At 40.9% G+C, this 19,513-nt stretch overlaps 4 protein-coding genes across 4 annotated transcripts in view; 1 reads left to right on the top strand and 3 right to left on the bottom strand.

The window, feature by feature from the left end:
* Positions 1 to 3,103, bottom strand: part of LOC109463102 (kinesin-like protein KIF27) — a 43,617-nt gene extending 40,514 nt beyond the window's left edge. The window contains exons 1-2 of the mRNA XM_019759815.1: positions 2,981 to 3,103; positions 1,962 to 2,187 (exon numbers count right to left, since the gene is read on the bottom strand). Coding sequence (XP_019615374.1) covers positions 1,962 to 2,187; positions 2,981 to 3,061 — 307 coding nt within the window. The 5' untranslated portion in view covers positions 3,062 to 3,103. The remainder of the gene's footprint in view (positions 1 to 1,961; positions 2,188 to 2,980) is intronic.
* Positions 3,104 to 6,984: 3,881 nt separating this feature from the next.
* On the top strand, positions 6,985 to 13,747 carry LOC109463129 (39S ribosomal protein L39, mitochondrial-like). Its single transcript, XM_019759845.1, has 2 exons — positions 6,985 to 7,683; positions 12,534 to 13,747. The coding sequence occupies exons 1-2, from the start codon at positions 7,434 to 7,436 to the stop codon at positions 13,253 to 13,255; spliced, it is 972 nt and encodes a 323-aa protein (XP_019615404.1). The 5' UTR covers positions 6,985 to 7,433; the 3' UTR covers positions 13,256 to 13,747.
* LOC109463128 (golgin subfamily A member 6-like protein 22) lies at positions 8,412 to 12,187 on the bottom strand. Its single transcript, XM_019759844.1, has 2 exons — positions 11,190 to 12,187; positions 8,412 to 10,099 (listed from the first exon to the last, which is right to left on the bottom strand). Exon 2 carries the CDS (start codon positions 10,090 to 10,092, stop codon positions 9,118 to 9,120), a length of 975 nt encoding a protein of 324 aa, XP_019615403.1. The 5' UTR covers positions 10,093 to 10,099; positions 11,190 to 12,187; the 3' UTR covers positions 8,412 to 9,117.
* Positions 13,748 to 14,639: 892 nt separating the features above from the next.
* On the bottom strand, positions 14,640 to 18,998 carry LOC109463132 (aggrecan core protein-like). Its single transcript, XM_019759847.1, has 4 exons — positions 18,627 to 18,998; positions 17,812 to 17,994; positions 15,833 to 16,028; positions 14,640 to 15,074 (listed from the first exon to the last, which is right to left on the bottom strand). The coding sequence occupies exons 1-4, from the start codon at positions 18,856 to 18,858 to the stop codon at positions 14,978 to 14,980; spliced, it is 708 nt and encodes a 235-aa protein (XP_019615406.1). The 5' UTR covers positions 18,859 to 18,998; the 3' UTR covers positions 14,640 to 14,977.
* Between the last annotated feature and the right edge of the window lie 515 nt (positions 18,999 to 19,513).

The raw sequence follows: 19,513 nt of genomic DNA, 5'->3' as shown, positions 1-19,513 counted from the left end.
TTTTTCAGGACTTAAACACTCAGAAACACAACATTTTTTTTCCTAGGCCTGAGAGAAATAACACATTATTCCCACATTATACATTCATCATCTCCGTCTCGTGAGAACAAGAGGTGTATACAGGCAAGACGGATAACTCGCAAATTCCATAAAGGTCACCTAATGAAGGACATGGCAGAAACCAATCAATATAAGCAGCTTGCTCAAGTGCAAAATAGACAAAACAAAACAGGGCTTCAAATCGTTTTTTGCATACAAGTTAGGTGCAGGCAATATTCAAAATTACCTGCACCAGACAAGTTTTACCTGCACTACATGTAGTTTCTTTGCCTTTCTGCAAAAATCTTTTTTTGCATACAAGTTAGGTGCAGGCAAAATTCAAAATTACCTGCGCCAGACAAGTTTTACCTGCAGTACATGTAGTTTCTTTGCCTTTCTGCAAAAATCTTTTTTTGCATACAAGTCAGGTGCAGGCAAAATTCAAAATTACCTGCACCAGACAAGTTTTACCTGCACTTATGTAGTTTCTCTGCCTTTCTGCAAAAATTGAAATGTTTTGAAAAAAAAAAAAGTTCCTAAAATTCAGTCTTAATGAATATTAAGTCAGCAAACTATGATTATATATCAATTTTGTTTCAGATTGGATTTGATATCTGCAGGTTTTTTCAGACTGATTATTTGATTTTTTTCTTCTTCTGCAAGTCACATTTGTCCAAGTTATCACCTCATTCTATAATCTGGCCAACAGGCCATAACAACTGCTTTTTCTCGGTCCCATTTTTTCCCATAGATGCAAGCATTAAGGGACTTCAACCACTTGTCCAATGCGAACGCACTATATCATGACTACGTCATTTTCAAGCATGTGGCAGAAAAAATTTTTGATGACAAGTACTAGCAAGAAATCTTGATGGAATCAAGACCAGTTTAAATGCCATATTTCAATAACAGACCGTCTTTACACAATGTAAAATGGCGCCGGCTGGGTCACTTTGGGTCATCGGGGCTGTTTATTGCTACAGATTTCTTGTTCTTATTCTTGTCTTGCCATGCTTTTTGCACAAAAAAAAGATGACCACTTGTCTAAGAAGACCATGTATCCTTGGTGGCCAAGTTTGACTGAACATCTGTGCATTAATAATAGCACAGATCCCGTTGAAGACCTTTGAACGTTGCCAGATCCTTTAGCTTGAATATAAACACTATGCCACGGAGGTAAACATCTCTGAAAGACTGGGTCATTGTGCAGGTGGGTACATGTACATGACTGGAAGGCTCTTCAGACAGTCTTTGTGCAAACAATGTTATTGATTATAGTAAGGCAGCAGTGGCATAAATAAACTAACCACAGTCTAGCTTTACAGGTGCATTTCCAGATGGCTACAGGTTTAACATTAAATTTTGTGCATGCTAATTGTAAGACTTACATTTGTAAAGATTGTAGCAGCAGGCATTTGATAATCTTAGAATTACAAAATATGATTTATAATTATATGAATGACTTTTGCATCTAGTTTTCGTGAAGAATAATCTGAATATGAAATTCTGCATGTTGAACATATCAGACAGTGTTCCCTTCAGACTCTGGAATAATGACAGTCACTGCTTTATTGCTATAATTACAGTGCTGCTACACACATTTTAAAATGTAGGGTGTTTTTTCCCTATTTTCCCCAATGATTTTTTTGAAGTTTATCAAAATTCCCCAGGTTTGCAGGCACATACCTCGTTTCTTCCGGGAGCACCCACTAGTGTGTATTGAATATTTTCCTCAATTATGAGAACATGCTATTGGAGATTTTCTTAATGTATCTTGAACATCTCGAGACGAAAAGGCCTGAACTTCAATTTTCCATGTAGATTTTTTTTAAATTGCATGTAAATTCTCTAATTCAACATGCAATTTTGCACGTACATCATTATCAATCAAAAACAACTTATAATATTAATTAGTTACACACCTGTATTTCCACCTCCCACAATGGTATACGTCTTTCCAGATCCAGTCTGACCGTATGCAAACACGGTGGCGTTGTACCCCTCGAAACAGCTCTGCACGAGCGGCTCGACAATCTTGCTGTACGCCTCATCCTGGGATGTCTTGGAGGACAGCACGTGGTCGAACGTAAAGGCGCGGTCCTTGCCCAGAACCAGCTGGTTCGCACCTGGTATCACGCGTACGCAAACCTATTGATGCAGGGGAGAGATTGAAGTAGACAGTTGAAACTCTTCCAGATGTATACGATAGGTTTGCCACTGACAACAATATCACATGCTTTTTTTTACTCCAGCAAAAACTAATGATACATCCAAACAACAGGGAACAAGGAAGGATGAGCACCCACTCACTCACTCACTCACTCACTCACTCACTCACTCACTCACTCACTCACTCACTCACTCACTCACTCACTCACTCACACACTCACTCGCACTCACTCACTCACTCATTCTCCCACTCACTTACTAAACTCACTCACTCACTACAAAGTTAACTGATGGAGATAGTCATGCCTAGACGTCACAAGTTTAATACACAGTTTTGAGTTAAAAGACTAATTCATAGTCGACTGAAGCAGATAACAGATAATAAGGACGAAAAAACAAATACATGTAGTCAATTTTCTGGTTGGATTTCTTTTCTCCTTTGCAACTAAGTGCCATTAGGAAGGGTAGGTGCCAAAATATGATGCCTTATCATGACTGTGTTTGAAAGTTGGAAACACAGCAGCTGTTGGCCAAGTATGTTTACATTATAGTAGTTTGTGGTGCCACCACAAACAGGGTAGGCCTCATAAGTGACAATCATAAATGTCAGAAATGTGACTGTGAGATAATTGCACAAATATGTTAAAAAAAGAGAGTAAAACACTGTCACACAAACATTTTTTTAGATAATATATTTAAGTTTTTCATGTAAAAATGTAACATATTAATGCCCCTTTAAACTATCACTATTTCAGACAACTCTGGTACATACCTGGTGATTATGAAGTCGCTCCCTTGGAAGAAGGGGTCTGACTCTGACTGCCACCCGTACTGGCACTTCTGGACCCTGCATTTCTGATGCCTTTCAATATTCCAAATTGCTGCTGATATGTGAGATTCTAATAAAAGAAAAGGATACATACATGTGTACATGTATTATAATTTATATTGTACATTGGCTCAATTTATTCCAGTAAACTTGGAGCAAGGACATTATACAGAGAAAAATTGTCAGGGTGCTGCAATTATGATAATATACATTTAAACCTTGTCAAATGATCAGTTGTAGTCTCATGAACTGATCAACTGTTAACCAAGTAACATCTGTTGCGAATAAAATATCTAGCTGCAGTAGGGTGTTGAAAGGCTCTTCAGTCCAATTACGATATTTTGCCAACAAAACAGAAGATAGATAAGTTGACAAATTATGATATTTTTTCAACAAAGTAGAAGATATAATGAGTTCACAAATTATGATGTTTTGCCAAAAAAATCTATGATACTGAGTTGACTGAGGTTGTACCAAACACTAGACATGACCTTTATCATATTCTGAATATTTTCATGCAAAATTAATACTAAGACATCAGGGAATTCAACTGCTGACTATGTTCATATAAATCAATATTGGAGGAAAAAAGGGCCTAGAAAAAAAGGGCCTAGAAAAAATTTTTTTAACATTTCAAATCCTCAAGATCCTGAAATGTGAATGAATGAATGAATGAATGAATGAATGACTGGTTTATTAGGTAAAACATTGCAGCCCGTCAGGCTGAAATACGTTCTACTTACATAGTACATGAAAGTACGTTTCATCACTTACATAGGACACAACTCAATATGACGAATAGCATAAAATATTACATAGTATTAAAATGTCGATTAAAATAAAATATTACAATAAAAAAACATCTGAGTGTGGTTGATTTACAACGTATTATTTGTTCGTGTTAAGCAGACTCAGTAGAGACGGTACAGGGCTGTTTTGAAATCGAGCAGTGCGGCAAGGCGCCAGTGTCATTTTGTTAGAGTTTCTAAGGTTCCTGCCGTGCTCCTGTCGCCGTGTGTTGGGGAGGAGATCAGTTGTGCGCTCCGATGTTGTCATGCTGTGTGCAAACTTGGTGCAGAGGACCGCCCGTCTCTTCTCGAGTGTTTCAAGTTTGCACATCTGTAGCCCCGTGGTGTAGTCTGTATACTTCTGACCCAAGATAATCCGGCATGCACGTTTCTGTACTCGTTCCATTGTTGCAGTTTGTTTGCGTGTAAGTCCGTGATGCCACACTGGTGCGCAGTACTCAAGGATCGGTCTTATGAAGCCACAGTACACTGTTACAAGGTCCTCCACTGGGACTCCAAATGACTTAAGTCTGCGTAACATGAACAGTCGCTTGTTGCCCTTCTTTGTTGTTTCACTCACTTGCGTGTCCCATTTTAGGTTCGACTGAAGCCAGACACCTAACACCTTGGCGATTTCCACTGTTCTTAGGGGGTTACCGCAAAGACTGATGGGTACAGGTGGACTCGGATTCCTCATAAAGCACACTGTGAACACCATGCACTTTCCGGGGTTGAGTTTCAGTTGTGCACTTTCAGACCACTCCGCTAGGGAGTTAGCTTGGTCTTGAAGGTGGGATTCTTCGGAGTTGTGTCTGTTCTCTCCCAGCGATAGGTCATCCACGTATTTCCACCGATCATTGAGTGATTGACAGGCATCATTTATCATGCAGAGGAAGATGATTGGCCCCAAACTTTGTGCCTTGTGGGACACCGGTGGTAAGAGTTTCACAGTCTGAGAGTGACTGTCCATACCGGACTCTTTGTCGTCTTACTGTGAGAAAGTCCACTATCCACGGCACAATGGACGGTCTTGTCTCCATGTTAAGTAGTTTCAAAATGGCCTGATGGTGGTTGATGGTATCAAATGCCTTAGTAAAGTCCGTTAATAGGATTGTTCCCACGTTTTTGCTTCTTTCAGCACCTTGGTAGAGAAAGTGGGTGAGACTAATCAGGTAGTGGTTGGTCGAACTTCTCTTGATCCCCCAAACTGACGTTTGTCGATGTTGTTCCATATGTCTGACAGCACCCATTTTCCTACGATGCCTTCGCAAATCTTCGCAAATATTGCAGTCAGAGATATCGGACGCAACTTGTCGATGACTGCTGGCAGTTCCTTGGGGATAGGCGTGACTACTGCTTCCTTCCACTGGGCTGGAACTGTACCTGCTATCAGTGAGGTGTTAAAAATGTCAGTGAGTGGTTCTGCGAGTTCACATGCGAACATTCTAACCAGTCGGGGAGCGATACCGTCCGGACCTCCCGCTTTACGAACTCTGACTCGGGACAGCTCCATGTACATCTCCCACGGCATGATCTGTGGCGGTGGGGAGGGTGCAGGTAGGTAGGCTGGTAGATCGCTGGTGCACACCTCTGGGGACTGCTGTGAGATCGATGACAGGTGTTTGTTTATCGCGTCTGCGTCCGACGTGAGTTAATGCACTTTCAGAAGCAACCTTTCCTTCTGGTGTATTCGTTGTCCACATGCAAACAGGTAAATGGGCCCTTGAGACAGTACTGATACATTGTTAAAAACTTTATTTGTTGGATCATTTCTACTGAAATCTAAAAAAAAAATCCCTACCTAGTCTGACTCAGTTTTTTCAGGACGACGCTTTAAACATAACATTAATTTTCCTTGGCCTAACCTGTGATTTCCAAAGGCTGAGCTCACATATAGTATATATAATTGGTTTCTGCAGAATAATGACCCCAATATGGGTTCTCTTTTGTAGTCCAACAAAAGCTCAAAGAAAAGGTATCATCATGGGACGTAAGTCTGACTCATCACCCACATACTAGTACATGTATCTAAGGCAATAATGGGAAAATTGCCCTATACAATAGCAAGGTTGGAAATGATAACACCCGTACACTTCCATGATCTTTTTTCATGAGCACTTTTCAAACGAACAGAAAATACACCCTTTTTGGAGGGCCTGTATGGGGGGGTAGTGATTATGGATTACGCAAAATTTTTGCTGCCAATTACAAATTACGTTAAATTCTCAGAGCTAATTATGACTTTACACTTTGCGGATAATGTATTATTACGAATTGCGTTGATTTTGGGGAGGCTGCCTACAGATTAAGAAGTCTAAAAAGGCATGATTACGCCTTACGAAAAAGGGCATGCAGGCCCCCTTTTTTCTCAGTCCACAGCACTAGCTATTTGATCATGCTCAGAATTTTGATACAATAAGAATGTGATCACGTCAGTTCATAAATATAGGAGACGTGACTAATGTTAACAACACAAAACTGGGCTCAAAATACTGGGTGCACATGCACCTTAGTGCAGGTAAAACTGGAGCTGTACTGAACCTGTACTGGTCCATTTACTAGGTTTTTATACACATGTAAGGTTACAAGTAATGATGTAGGTACATGTATATGTAGATTTTTATTTGCATTGACTCAATGATGACTGTAATTACCACATATAAAGTACCAGTATAAAAGAAATAATAGTTTTTAGTATGATCCATACTTCTCAAAGTCTGAGTGGTGTAGGTAAAATTTGTATGGTGCAGGCGATTTTCAGTCTTACCTGCACTGGTAGAAAAAAGTACATGTATTTCGAGCCCTGCAAGTCTTTGTTTCGGTGTGTCCTCATATCGTTTTGTGCCGTTATAAATTATGGAAAATTCTGAATCCGAATTTCTGATCTATTATTATGGCTAGATATTATAACACCTACTGTACTTTCCCGACTGGTACAATTTCAACCCTGTGAATTCCGTGCAAAAAAAAAAAAAACATATGCATAATTCTATGAGGGGTAAATTATACAATTTCTTCAGTTTCAAACGGTATCAACAAAGTTCTGATGCATAACAGGTGTTTTGAACCCTCTCACAAGTCCCGCTCGGAAAAATTGGCCGCGTAATATTGAATCTACGGGACGAAACCTTTCCACTTACCTCAGGTTTTACTGACAAAGCAGTCGTGTGCTCTCTCGGATGTAGATTTTTGCGATTCCGGCCGCCGTTAGGAGTCAGACGACAACAAAAACAACCGTAGAAATAACCAACAGCCGTCCGAGTCCGCCATGTTGAAACTATGTCAACTACCCAAGCTGCCCCGGGTAATAGTCTAGTTTTCAGACTCGGTAGGATATTTAATTTGAACGTGTTGGTTTCGCCAAATTACGCTTAAACGGATAATTTACATCCAACAGGTATATGCAAGTTATAATAACTGTTATGTTTTATTATCAATGATTTACTATTGTCAGTTACGCAAATTTGTTGAACTTTTAGTGTTGGAGTCCCAGTTTTTGATGACTGAATATCGAGGCTATTTTAGCCCCACTTCGCATGCGCCGTAACCCTTGATCACCCAAGGTGGGAGGGCGACGTGCAAGAGTTTTTGTCGAAGTTTACATCGAAATGTCTCGGTTAAAGGCCTTAATTCGGCCCTCCGTAAGGTGCATTGCTCACAGAAGGTACTGCAGCACCGAGAGGGTGACCAACGCCCTGGTCACCGAGTACAGGAACGACATTTTCGAGGAGGAGAAGCGGCGACAGCAGGGGTTGGTGCGGCGACTGGAGAAGATCGAGGTCGTTCACGTGGGGCCCAACGACCCCGGCACTTTCGTCATGAACAAGAACCTGTCCACGCCTTACCACTGTGCCATGCGTGAGTGTCACAGTGATATTTTGTTAATCTCCAGGCAAATCATACTGTGGCAAGGCGCCAGAGGAGCCATAATAGTTTTAGCCACCTCTGACCATGCCGGCCAATGGATTAACTAACTGTACTGCCTTGCCACCGTATGATCTGCTTGGAGATTAGTGAATAGTGAGTGTTAGCATCGCCAACAACGTTATGTTTTCGCATGGAGGTAAAAAAAAATTACACTTACCTCCATGGTTTTCAGTAGCGTTTTGAGAGTGTCTCTTGTGCGTGTGTGCACTGTGTGTCAACACGATAACTCATGAAAACTCTTGATGGATTGTCTTTATATTTATCAACTCTACTCTACTCTACTCTTATATTTGGATATGTCTTGATATAAAGCTTTGTAAACTAGTAGCTTGTTTCGCAGAGAGGTAGGTGTTGATGAGACCTAAAATGATTAGATGTCAATTTTGGGGTCTCCTGGTGGCTTGTTATGGTACTGCAGTGGAACTTCCGGTTTTGATATTTACCTTCGCCAAGAAGTTTAAGGTTATGAACTTATGTTTTGAGAAACGTTCATGTGTGTGTCTGTGTATCTGTGACTGTGTCTGTGTGTCTGTAAACACAATAACTTGATAACACAATTATTGATCAATCAAAAATGGTTTATTGGTTAATAATCATGAACATTGCAGCAGAAAGCTGAATTGCGTTCAAAGATGTACATTGTTAAAAACGTTCACGGCGACAGTCTTAAAATGGAATTGTGACAGTTGAGTTGCACTTGATGACATAAAAACATTTACAAATGTTACAAAACCGCATTTACACATCACATTACATGCACATACATTTTGCATACTCAAATTCAAATTTTGCTTAGTCATATTTCTATTTTGCTTATAGAAATTACATTAAAATAATTCATATACAAAATGTGCAAGATATATCAGAAACATTTGACCACAACGATGCATAGCTGTTTTAACACTCATTTTGTAAATACAATGTAATACTAATGGTGAACAGTTAAAAGACAAGTTGAGCTGGTTAAGCTACATGTAACACTAAAGTAACGGCAGCAAATGATCTTCCTATTAACTGTGTTGGTTACTGTGTGTTAGATGTTCAAATCATGGGGAAAGTCTTAGAAAAACGAAGGGTAATCATTTTCGAGGACGAGGGGGAATGTCCAGCCCCTGGTGTGCTACGTATGAATGTTTTTCAATTCGGGGACCAACCGTTTGGGCTAGGTGCAAAGGGTAAGGAAAAGGATTCAGATCAACCGTGGATCTGGAGTGAAACAATTAAATCTATCAAGAAGCAAGGGTCTTCAACAAAAGAAGATTGGAGAGTAGGTCTCGCACATGTATGTGGTAGAAATAAGGCAACAGTGCCGGCAGTATTATTTGGAACCCTGTGCTAATGTACATTTTTCATAAGTATCTTTCCTTACATTGCGCTAACCATTGTAGTGTATTCATTGCCTGGACGCTGGTCAGCTGACTGGACAACCTGGTAAACGCTTTTGACAATATCATGAGAACCAGCCATGGTATCACCCGCTGCTATGTGAACCATGTTGTTGTTCCCTTGCACTTTGATACTTTTGTTCTTTCCACTGGGCAAGAGCCTCCTGATTACATTCTTTTTACCCTTTTCCCTGCTGCTTGCTGGGGGTGCGTTCCTCGTGGAACGAGGCGGTGGTGGTTCTGGTACTTCCACCGGCACTTCAGGTTCCTCTTCTCCCTCTATGGTCTCGTAGTATTCCTCGCTGTCATCGCTAGAACTAGAGGAATCATTCGCCACTCCCTCTGCCACGTGGAAGGGACTGCCGACTGGTGCCACGTAAGGAGCCTCTTCAGCTGCTTTAACTTTAAGGTTCTTGCGGAATTCCTCCAATTCCAGCTCGGTCTTCTCCAGTCTGTCCTCAGTCTTCTTCAGTCTGTCCTCAGTCTTCTCCAGCCTCTCCTCAGTCTTCTTCAAGAATTCTTTCTGCTGCTCATACTGCTCCTTCTTGGTGTCAGCCTGTGATTTTGCCTGCTTGTCTTTTTCCTCGTGTCGTATCATCGTCTTCTCCATCTCGTGTTGGGCTTGGAGCAGGCTTTTGTTTTCCTCCTTAAGAGACTCGTTTTCTTTCATCACATTTTCCCTCTCAGCGACTGCCTCGTCTCTTTCCTTGGCGTTCTTGTCCTTTTCTTTGATGATGCTTTCGCGGCTAGCTTCCAGAGCCTTCTTCTCGTCTTTAAGGCGCTCTTTATCTTCTGTTATGCACTGCATCTTGCTGAGGAGTGACGACACATATGCAAGAAAATCTTCTTTTGAACTGTGCTTCATCTGCGAATGGATTTTCTCTACCTCTAGGGTCGCCTTGGCCCTCAAATCATCCGAGCATTGTTTTGGATACTTGCATGCTTCATCCATCATAATGTGACTGCAGATGAGATACAAAACAGGACGATTTGTCACTTGTGCTGCTGAACTTGAATTGTATGCTACAAACAGTAATGGCAATGTTTGCACTGATGATGGCACTAACTTAGCTTGAATTATGAACATTTCATTACAGAAATTACAGATAATTATATGTTATAGATATTAGAAAGAACATGTAAGTAAACCTAAAATCATGAATTTTTTATATTTTAATGAGTTAATTGGAATGTTCTAAAAACTACCTGTCAGAAACCTGTTGCCATGGCAACACGAAAACCCATTAAAAATCCAAAACTTATCAAACTAAAACTAACTTTATTGCAAGATATATTTTAGGAAAAGTCACCTAAAAAGTTTGATTGTTCTAGGGCAAGCCTTTTAGGCGCTACAGAAGATTTGGCACAGGCCCCAAAAGCTCACCACCCCAGGTCTGAATATGGTTCATAGCGATACTGCTTCATAATGAATCATTAAATCGATTTTGTCCTTCAGCGAAGCACCTTCGCAATTGTGTCAACAGGGATTATGAATAATGATTAACCACTGACAGCCTTAACTACGCCTGGCCTATTTGAGTTTGGTATGAAAAAAAAACAAGTACTCAAAAAAACAACAGCACCCCTCCATAAAATTAAAATACTATTAGGTTAATGGTGTCAAAGTTGAAACATTGTTGATATATAGTGAAAGAACAGGTTTAATGGCGTCGGTAGCATTGAATACTTGCGGTCAGTTTTAATTCGCCATTATTGCGTAACAGAGACACACCTAGTGATGAAAATATTTGATGACAAATAAGCCAATACATGTACTACCTCCCACAGACCTATAATTTCAGCTTACCAAATTGAACCAAATGTTAAAGATTATATACTGTATACTTGAACAAGTGACTAAAAGCTTCGCTGCGCTTTACTTAGTATTTACGGTATTTTAACAGTTGGCACTGCCCTCAACCTAACGTCAATGTTATTTTAAATGTCCATTAACCACCAAATGACAAACAAAAGTTAAACCTTGCCAGCCCAATGCATGTTATGCACATGTACAGCTACACTCGGTTCTTTCTCTCAGTGTAAAGAACTGACCTTGTCGTGTGCGGTTAGGTTGTTGCAACGGCCTGAAGTCTTTCGAGAACCTGAAGTCTTGGCGTCGCTTGGAAAGAAAGATGGCAAGTGAACTTGGGACCCTGGAGTTCCCCTACACCCAGTTCCGATTAAAGTAGACTGACCTTTACCTTTAACGTTCGATCGACTCTGCTTGTTGTGACACGCTCAATAAAGTAAGAAATTGTTGATGATATTAAGGAAACATTGCGTTTAGCTTTGCTAACCGTGTTGGCTATGAGTTCTTTACTTATATGATTCAGAACAAAACAGTGGTATTCTTACAGATCAACTTTTGATAGGGACAACAGATTTGGACAGTGAAAGTGAAAGTACAGTCATACAGTGTTCTAGTGACTCATGATTAATACCTTTGCCCAGAAGGTTAATTGTTTTCAGAGGTGTTCGTGTGGGTGTCTCTGTGTGTGTGTGTCTGTTTGTCTGTAAACACAATCACAATAAGATGTTATTCATGATATAATTCACAACAGCTAGGCAAATGATCTTATTTGTATCGTCAATGAGAAACATAATTCGTCAGCTGTAAGGTAAACATAATTTGGTAAAGGCCGTGGAACTCTAGTTTGTGATGTAGTCATGCTAGGATCTCTTGTGTGGTAGTTAGCTGTTGTGTACAGGAAGAAGTGTTTGGCCCTCCTAGCATTTTCTTCTGGAACTGCAGGGGCATTTGTTAAAAAATGTTTGGATAACTCAAAGTGATTCAACTCAAGATCTAGTCGACAGATCATCATGATTTTTGGTATGTAGATAAGAAGAAGGTAGCCTAAGTGATGCTTCACTTAATAACAATAATTATGCAAATCAGGATCTAAAAATCAGGATTAAAGAAAACAATGAGTGGTCGCCATTTGCTTGGTTATAAAATACTAGTACATGTAGTAGAGGAGAATTTTTAAAGCCGAAGAAATACAATAGTGCGTTCTACATGTGGATGATGTTGTGAAGATCAACAGGGCTCGAAATTCATTTTTGGGAATAGGTGTGCTAGTGCACCCAACCTAAAAGATTGGGTACGCAAAAAAAATTTTGGGTGCACCATGTAAGATAGAATAAGTAGCATGTCAGCAAAAACTAATTATGTTTCATTTCTGAAGAAAAGTACTATAAGAATGATTTATTCTTTCTTGACACCTGGGTATTAAGAATATGCTGTATACTACTATACATTTAACATCTTTACATACGTAAACCTATGGAAATATTCGGGTGGACTGGTGCACAGCTCCAAATTTGGGTGCACTAAGGTGCACATGCACCCAGTATTTCAAACCCTGTTTAATTTATGACATTTTCCACCCGTTACAGACATCAGTGAGACCTACACCAAGTACTCTGCTCTTGCCCTGGTGAACGGTGAACCCTGGGACATGTGGCGACCGCTGACGGAGGATTGCGAGTTGAGCTTCGTACGCTTCCGCGACCAAGACCCCGAGGAGGCCAACAAGGCGTACTGGCGCTCCTGCGCCCTGATTCTCGGAGCGGTGATGGAGACGGCATTCAAGGACACGTTTTACGTACAGCTTTCCCGCGCTCCCGAACTCCCCATTATCAAGGGCATGTTTCTATACGACGTGGACCTGGGCCTGAAGAATTGGACACCAACGAGAGATAACCTCCGTTCCCTGAGCCTCTCTGCAATCGCCATGAAATCTAAGGACATGCCTTTCGAGAGACTTGAAGTGGACCCTAGCCTGGCTCTCAGGCTGTTTAGGCACAACCAGTACAAGCAGCGTGAGGTGGAGGAGAGGGTGCAGGGAGGTCGAGTAACACTCTACAGAATGGGCAAGTTTATAGATATCCACGACGGACCGATGATGTCAAAGTCAAGTTTAGTGTCATTGTTTACTGTAGCGGGGATACATGAGCTCCCAGGCGGGCTGTATCGTGTGCAGGCCGTGTCCCTTCCCCATGATTTCTATCTCCACAGCAGTGTGTGGGACAAGTTGGTAAAGAGAGCTAGTGTCCCCCTGGTGGGAGACTTGAGTACTGCAGGGACAGATGAGTCATTGTTGAGGGAAATAGCATAACATGTAGAGACTAGAAGTTCAGCAGCTTAATGTTAACATATAGTCTCTTTCAAGATGCCTAATTCTTACTTTCATACCAAAATTGTAGTACAAAGGATTATTTTGAGGTTGTACATGTGTTTTTGTATCATGTTTAGTACTTCATTAGTAAATCTTTTGAAAATCACATCAGTAAGAGTTATTACAGATGATACACATGAAACAAATGTTGTTAAGAAGTACACTCATGACTATGTATGTCATAGAAAATAAAAAGCATTTACTAAAGAGATTCTGTTATTGCACCAGCACTTAATATTTGGATAGAAATCAGTGATATAAAGTTTAGAAATAGTGAAATCAATCATTCTTCCTCCTTGAATGTAACAAGATTTCAGAGATCTCATACCTACATGAAATATTTGGAGCCTTTGTAATTTTTTTAATGGACACTCAAAGGTGGCCGTACAAACCTCTGGCTATTGGATACTGGGATCTGCTTGGAGATTACCAGTTAATTGTTAGTTTGTTTGTTTGTTTGAGCCTTTATTTCAACTCGATCTGTAACTGTGTTACATGTTCTAATCGGCCGCTTTTCATAGAGGTCGAGCGTGGAGGTGTCAGGGGGTCGTAACATAAATACTACTTGCTCACAAATGAAAACAAAGTAATAATTTTTATACACAAGGTAACTCACACAAAGTAAATAAATAAACAAAATGGCAATAACTAATAAATAACTCATAAGTCGTTGTGTCCAAAGTCGTTCAGTCAAAGTCAGTTACGATACTAGCAGTCTTTTAAAGGTTCTAAGAGTAGGTGCTGCTCTAACATGCTGAGGAAGAGCGTTCCATACAAGCGAGCCAGAGTAGGCTAGGGATCTCCGGTATATTTCTCTTAATGGCATCGGTACCGCTAGGAGATCAGTTGCGCTTTGTCTGGTGCTTCTGGTCGCTCTATCCCTACAGTATTTGTGAAAATCCAGCGCATGTACGGCGGTAGTTGGTTGTTCAGGGCCTTATGTAGTAGGAGGGCTTTGTGATGGACATGTATACATGTATGCACGAGCCGGCATGTTATACAGGAAATCCGTTCTCTTTCATCACCTTTAATCTTGTTCGTGGCTCTATAGCACAGACGAGGTATGAATCCGGTTTGATGAGTTTTGGTTGTTTTACAAATAATTATGATGTGCCATTCAGAAGAGTTGCCATTTTTATATTTCACTTCGTACATATAGTACGGGTAAAATACATTGTATTTCCTCGTTTCTTCTTCTCTCCCTCCTCCTTTTATTATATTCCAACATGTAATCACAAGATGTCGGTGGTGAAGGCACACTCAAGTTTTTTTTTCAACTTATATTAATGCCGCCACCAACACATGGGACAATACAATACTAGTACTCATTTTCATCTGAGCGAAGTGAGGCAGGTCGTTACCCACTACGCCACATGACCCCCATCTTCTTCTCCTGCCATTTCGTCAAACGAATTCAACTTCTTCATTTTTGAGCCAAAACATCTGGAATTTGGTGTAGAGTGGACAGATACCCTCAGATGTTTTTCGCTCATTTGGTTGATATGAATACGCATAGTGTAGAATAGGTCTTTTTCGTAGACCAATCACAGCGTGCTTGTCAAATTACCCGCGAATTTGCAAGAAGCTGATTGGTTGAGATTTGGTGCAATGCTGTGTGCGCGGTACGTATTCGAGCGTGTACACCCCCATGTGCGTTCGCTGTTAGTCACATATGTCTAGGTTCTTGAAGCACCAAGCGTTCCAGGTGTTGGGCGCCCACTCACAGGTGTTGATCTTTCGACCATCGCCACATCCATGCCTGTGTAAAATATTGATATCTGAATCAACGCATGTTTTATGATGGTGGAAATATCTGCTGCAGACAATAATGTATCAATATCATCATCAAATGTGTAATTATATTTACCGAAGGAAAACACATTGGTTTTGCTCAGTTTCTTCTTCTTCTCCAAACAGTGACCTATGACCTGACCAATGACATGATTTGTTGACGTCTGTCACCATGGTGACTGGTGTGGGGTTACATAATGTTGCAATTTCATGGTCTACTCTGCTCCAGTCACCATATACTAGTAATACATGTATGTGAATGTGTTTGAGTAAGAATTAACAGAGCAGACGAAAATTTAGCGCGGGCATTTTTAGCCCCCTCCCGGTCTAGATTGGGTTAAATGACGTTTATTGTACAATTATCATAAAGTAGTTAGAAGCGAATGTAAACAGTAGTTATAATGTTTTTTTTCACAATGTACGTAAGATGACTTCAGAAAGAGTAGCGGTTGTATTGTCTCTAAATTGGAGATTCCTTAATAAACAAACTCAGACGTTTCAGCTAGTCAGTTAGCTAGACTTATTTGCATCATCTTGTCTTGACTTGTCGAACTTATTTACATACCAATCCATAGTTCGTGCTTATAAACCTGCATTTCTCCTCTGGTCTCTCAGTCACGGACGAAAGCTAGTGGATACTAGCTGAAACGTCTGACCATTTCCAAAATTATATTCAGTTGCTTGAGTAACTGATTTTTGGCGACACAAACAAACGAACAAACAAACCTGCCAGCCTGCATGGGATATCTGGCGGTCCTGTCTGCCAGCCAGCCGCATGAACACACCTCCAGCCCGTCTTGCCACGCCTCGTACAGCTGGTGGTAGGAGGCGAGACTGGCGTTCTGCTCAGAGCAGGCCTGCACTGCCTCATCATAGTCGTACTTGTACGAGCCGGCCGGTGATGTTACTTGGAAGATGTGGCCTGGTATAACAAGAAGGGGGTTACTATCATGAAAGTTCATCTGTGTTGGTAGTTACATGTTTAAAGTTAAGACTTTTGATCCAACACAAAAATTCTCTCACCTAGAGCTTTCGACCAGTCACTCTGGTCTCAGACTGACCTGACCCAGTGAAGCTTGTCACGTGGCTTCTTTGAAGTGTGACGTCAACACTGGGTCAAAGGTATCTGGTAGACGATGTCGGCCCCCGTCGCGGTTCAATGTAGGGTGATGGGCCCTGAAATTTGACCCAGTGTTGACGTCACACTGCAAAGAAGCCACGTGACAAGCTTCACTGGGTCAGCCTACTGAGGAAGACCAGAGTGACTGGTCGAAAGCTCTAGGTGAGAGAATTTTTGTGTTGGATCAAAAGTCTTAACTTTAAACAAGAAGGGGGTTATAGTTTTTTTTAACGGAGTGGTTCAATGCAAGGCTTATATAACCACTTCTCGGCATTGAACTAGAAATATGAGAGAAGCATGGATATGTCAAGAGATGGCGGTGAACGTTTGATTTGAAAGCCTGTAGACTGTAGGTTGGTGGGAAACACTTGTCAGGGAGAGGGAATTCCAAAGCTTGGTCGTACGGGGAAAGAAGCTGTCATTGTAAAAAGATTTCGAACAAGGAATTTGAACGGTGAAGTTGTGTGAGCTAGGGGAAAACCTAGTGGAACGCTTAAAAGTTCTGCTTTAGTGTTATGCTTTTATAAAGCATAACACTTTTAAGTGTTTAAAAAAAAGATTTTATCTCTTGAATACTGGTATTAAAACATTTTTTACCACACTAGGGATAGCATATCAACCTGGCAACAGCCACATAACTGGCAACTTTGCGTTATGTGGCTGTTGCCAGGTTGATATACCATTCCTGGTGTAGTAATGTTTTAATACGAGCATTCAATAGATAAAATCTCTTAGAGCATAATGTTATGTTACATATTATCATGAAAGTTCATCTGTGTTGGTAGTAACATGTTTAGAGTTAAAATTTTGTTCCAACGCAAGAGACTTGTTCTCACCTAGAGCTTTCGACTAGTTACTCTGGTCTTCCTCAGCAGACTGACCCTGTGTCGACGTCACACTTCAGAGAAGCCATGTGACAAGTCTCACTGGGTCAGTCTACTGAGGAAGACCAGAGTGACTGGTCTAAAGTTCTAGGTGAGAGCAATTTTCTTGTGTTGGAACAAAAGTTTTAACTCTAAACACATACATATTGTTCTGCAATATACTATTCAGTTCCTACTCAACCAATCTTAACCATAGCAGGTACGAATAAGCTCAAAACGTACCTTGCACGCTGAAAACGAATGAGGTACATTAAACTTGTATTAACTAGTAAGGCCATGTTGATTTCATGTGTAACTGGATGACTACTGCGTGCGCATGGATTTTCGTCCGTTTCAAAAGAAAGATTTTCGACCATACTGTAAATCGTACAAAGCGACTGCAAAATTAGCAAATATATGCCGAAGATTGAAAAAAAAAATATTGGAGAACGATACTAATGTCTTAGAATGCCAAAATCAATTCAAAAGAAAAGGAAGAAAATGTGAAGAAATAAAAATAAAGATTCCATTATTCGCCATACCATACTCTGTGTGTTTAGTCCTGTGACATTTGTTCAACATTTATGACCACGAAGATTTCATAATAAATGCAACTTTTTGCCAAACTTTTTTTTATTCGCACGCACGCATCAGTTGTGAGGTTTCTACAGGATGTCATCCATATAATCAAATCAACATGGCCTGAGCATTAAGGATCGTACCAAGACTTGGCGACGTGCCACAGAGGTCGTCCTTGATTTTGGAAGTCAGGTCGGCGCTCTGTGTCAGCTGACTCTGCAGTTCCGCACAGCACCGCTTGTCGGTGTGATTGACAGACTGCTGTTTGAGCGCACTCAGTTCAGCCTCCAGGGACGCCGTTCTCTCTGTGAGGTTCTTTATGAGTTCTGAATAATCAGGTGATAACAAGAGTTCGTAGGACACAACGCTCCGTGAAGTAATTACAGTGTTTGCGGTGTGGTGTTAATGTCGGTAGTTTAACAGAGGATAATAATATTTCTTGTGTATGTTCTAACATGCCCTCAAACTCGCAATTGTTACCAGTGTTTTTCTTAGCCTCTGGTGCGTTTGGTTGGTGTTCATGAGGCCATATAACTGAATTGACACAACAAAAGTACAGCGACTTTCGCAATATACGTACCTATTTGTATACACAGTAAGGGTTATTACCTTCTAGAATGAAATTGAATTTATCTAACATATAGCATTAAATGTAACAAATTCCATCGAGCAAGCAGAGAGAAGGCTGAACAGCTTTGTGCGTTTATGTATGTGCGTGTGTGTGTGTGACAGGGTCTTTACCTAGCCTCCGTAGCAGGCTTATAGAACTGGCCATATGGGTTTGGTGGTCTTCGCCTGTTTTCTGATTAACCCAGTTCAAAAACGGGGGTAATTCAACCAGGCCGGCTATGTTGTCTATATGCAATCAGAAAATATCACATACATGTAAAAGCTCTCAAAGACCATGAAGACCCCCAAAACCCCCAGTTTTTGGCATGCTATGGAGGCTAGTCTTTACCTGCTTGTGCCAGCGCCACTTGCTCGGCTCTCCCCAGGCGTACCAGCATGTCCGCCAACACCTTTTCCACCAGCGCCCCGTCTGTGCACACGGCGGCCGTCCTCGGACAATACGTGACCGTGAGGCAGTCGTCTGTCCGGCCCTCTACCGTCTGGTCTTGTACAGAGCAAGAAACGACAGCACAGCACACAAGGAACGCAAGAAAACTGAGGAAAATCCGCGCCGACGCCATAGTCGTAGCTGATCACTGACTATGTGCTCGCTCAAAAATACTACGTACTGATTGTTATTGAACTGATTAAGCACGAGCGTTGTTCCACCGAGCTTCTTAGAAAGGTTGTGCCCTGATGTACTTTGTCAGGTTGCAAGGGTTGACAAAAATCAACCAATCAAATCACGGGGCGCTGATTGATTCATTTGCATAACCCTTTTCCGGGTGAACGAACGGTCAAAGACGTTGTAGGCGATGTTGGAATCAAAAACTGTCGAAAATGCATCTTGCAGTGAATTAAACTCAGCAGTGAATTACTAAGGCCACACCTAGTAAATTTTATGGATGACATCCTCCGCGGACTCCAAATCTAATGCGAGAGGGCGAAAAAACAAGACGGGCCCAAAAAACAAGATTCAAATTTTGACATCATAAACCCTGTTAGACAAGAAATGATACCTATGTTGTGCTAACGTTACAGCCAACTATTACAACATCCATTTCTCACTGAAACAAGTTCGAAAAAGAAAAGTTTTCAATCATTGAATTTGTACAAATGATTTTGATTCAGTGGGAACATATAAAAGGAATGAAATACACCACTACATGGCAAGAACAAATCAGAGAAGACAAAAAAGAGAGGAGACAAGTTTCTGACAAAATTGTTTCAGTGAAA

Source organism: Branchiostoma belcheri, unplaced genomic scaffold, assembly GCF_001625305.1.
Source record: "Branchiostoma belcheri isolate BF01 breed outbred unplaced genomic scaffold, Haploidv18h27 scaffold122, whole genome shotgun sequence".
Taxonomy (NCBI): domain Eukaryota; kingdom Metazoa; phylum Chordata; class Leptocardii; order Amphioxiformes; family Branchiostomatidae; genus Branchiostoma; species Branchiostoma belcheri.
This window is presented reverse-complemented; position numbering and strand designations above follow the sequence as displayed.

What these genes read in the sequence shown, in the direction of transcription:
- LOC109463129 (XM_019759845.1), top strand. Translation starts at nt 7,434, where the DNA reads ATGTCTCGGTTAAAGGCCTTAATTCGGCCCTCCGTAAGGTGCATTGCT. An exon ending in GCCTTACCACTGTGCCATGC is followed by an intron (nt 7,684 to 12,533) that starts GTGAGTGTCACA and finishes CACCCGTTACAG; the next exon opens with ACATCAGTGAGACCTACACC.
- LOC109463128 (XM_019759844.1), bottom strand. Translation starts at nt 10,092, where the DNA reads ATGATGGATGAAGCATGCAAGTATCCAAAACAATGCTCGGATGATTTG.
- LOC109463132 (XM_019759847.1), bottom strand. Translation starts at nt 18,858, where the DNA reads ATGGCGTCGGCGCGGATTTTCCTCAGTTTTCTTGCGTTCCTTGTGTGC. An exon ending in TGGCACGTCGCCAAGTCTTG is followed by an intron (nt 16,029 to 17,811) that starts GTACGATCCTTA and finishes TTGTTATACCAG; the next exon opens with GCCACATCTTCCAAGTAACA. An exon ending in TATCCCATGCAGGCTGGCAG is followed by an intron (nt 15,075 to 15,832) that starts GTTTGTTTGTTC and finishes TATTTTACACAG; the next exon opens with GCATGGATGTGGCGATGGTC.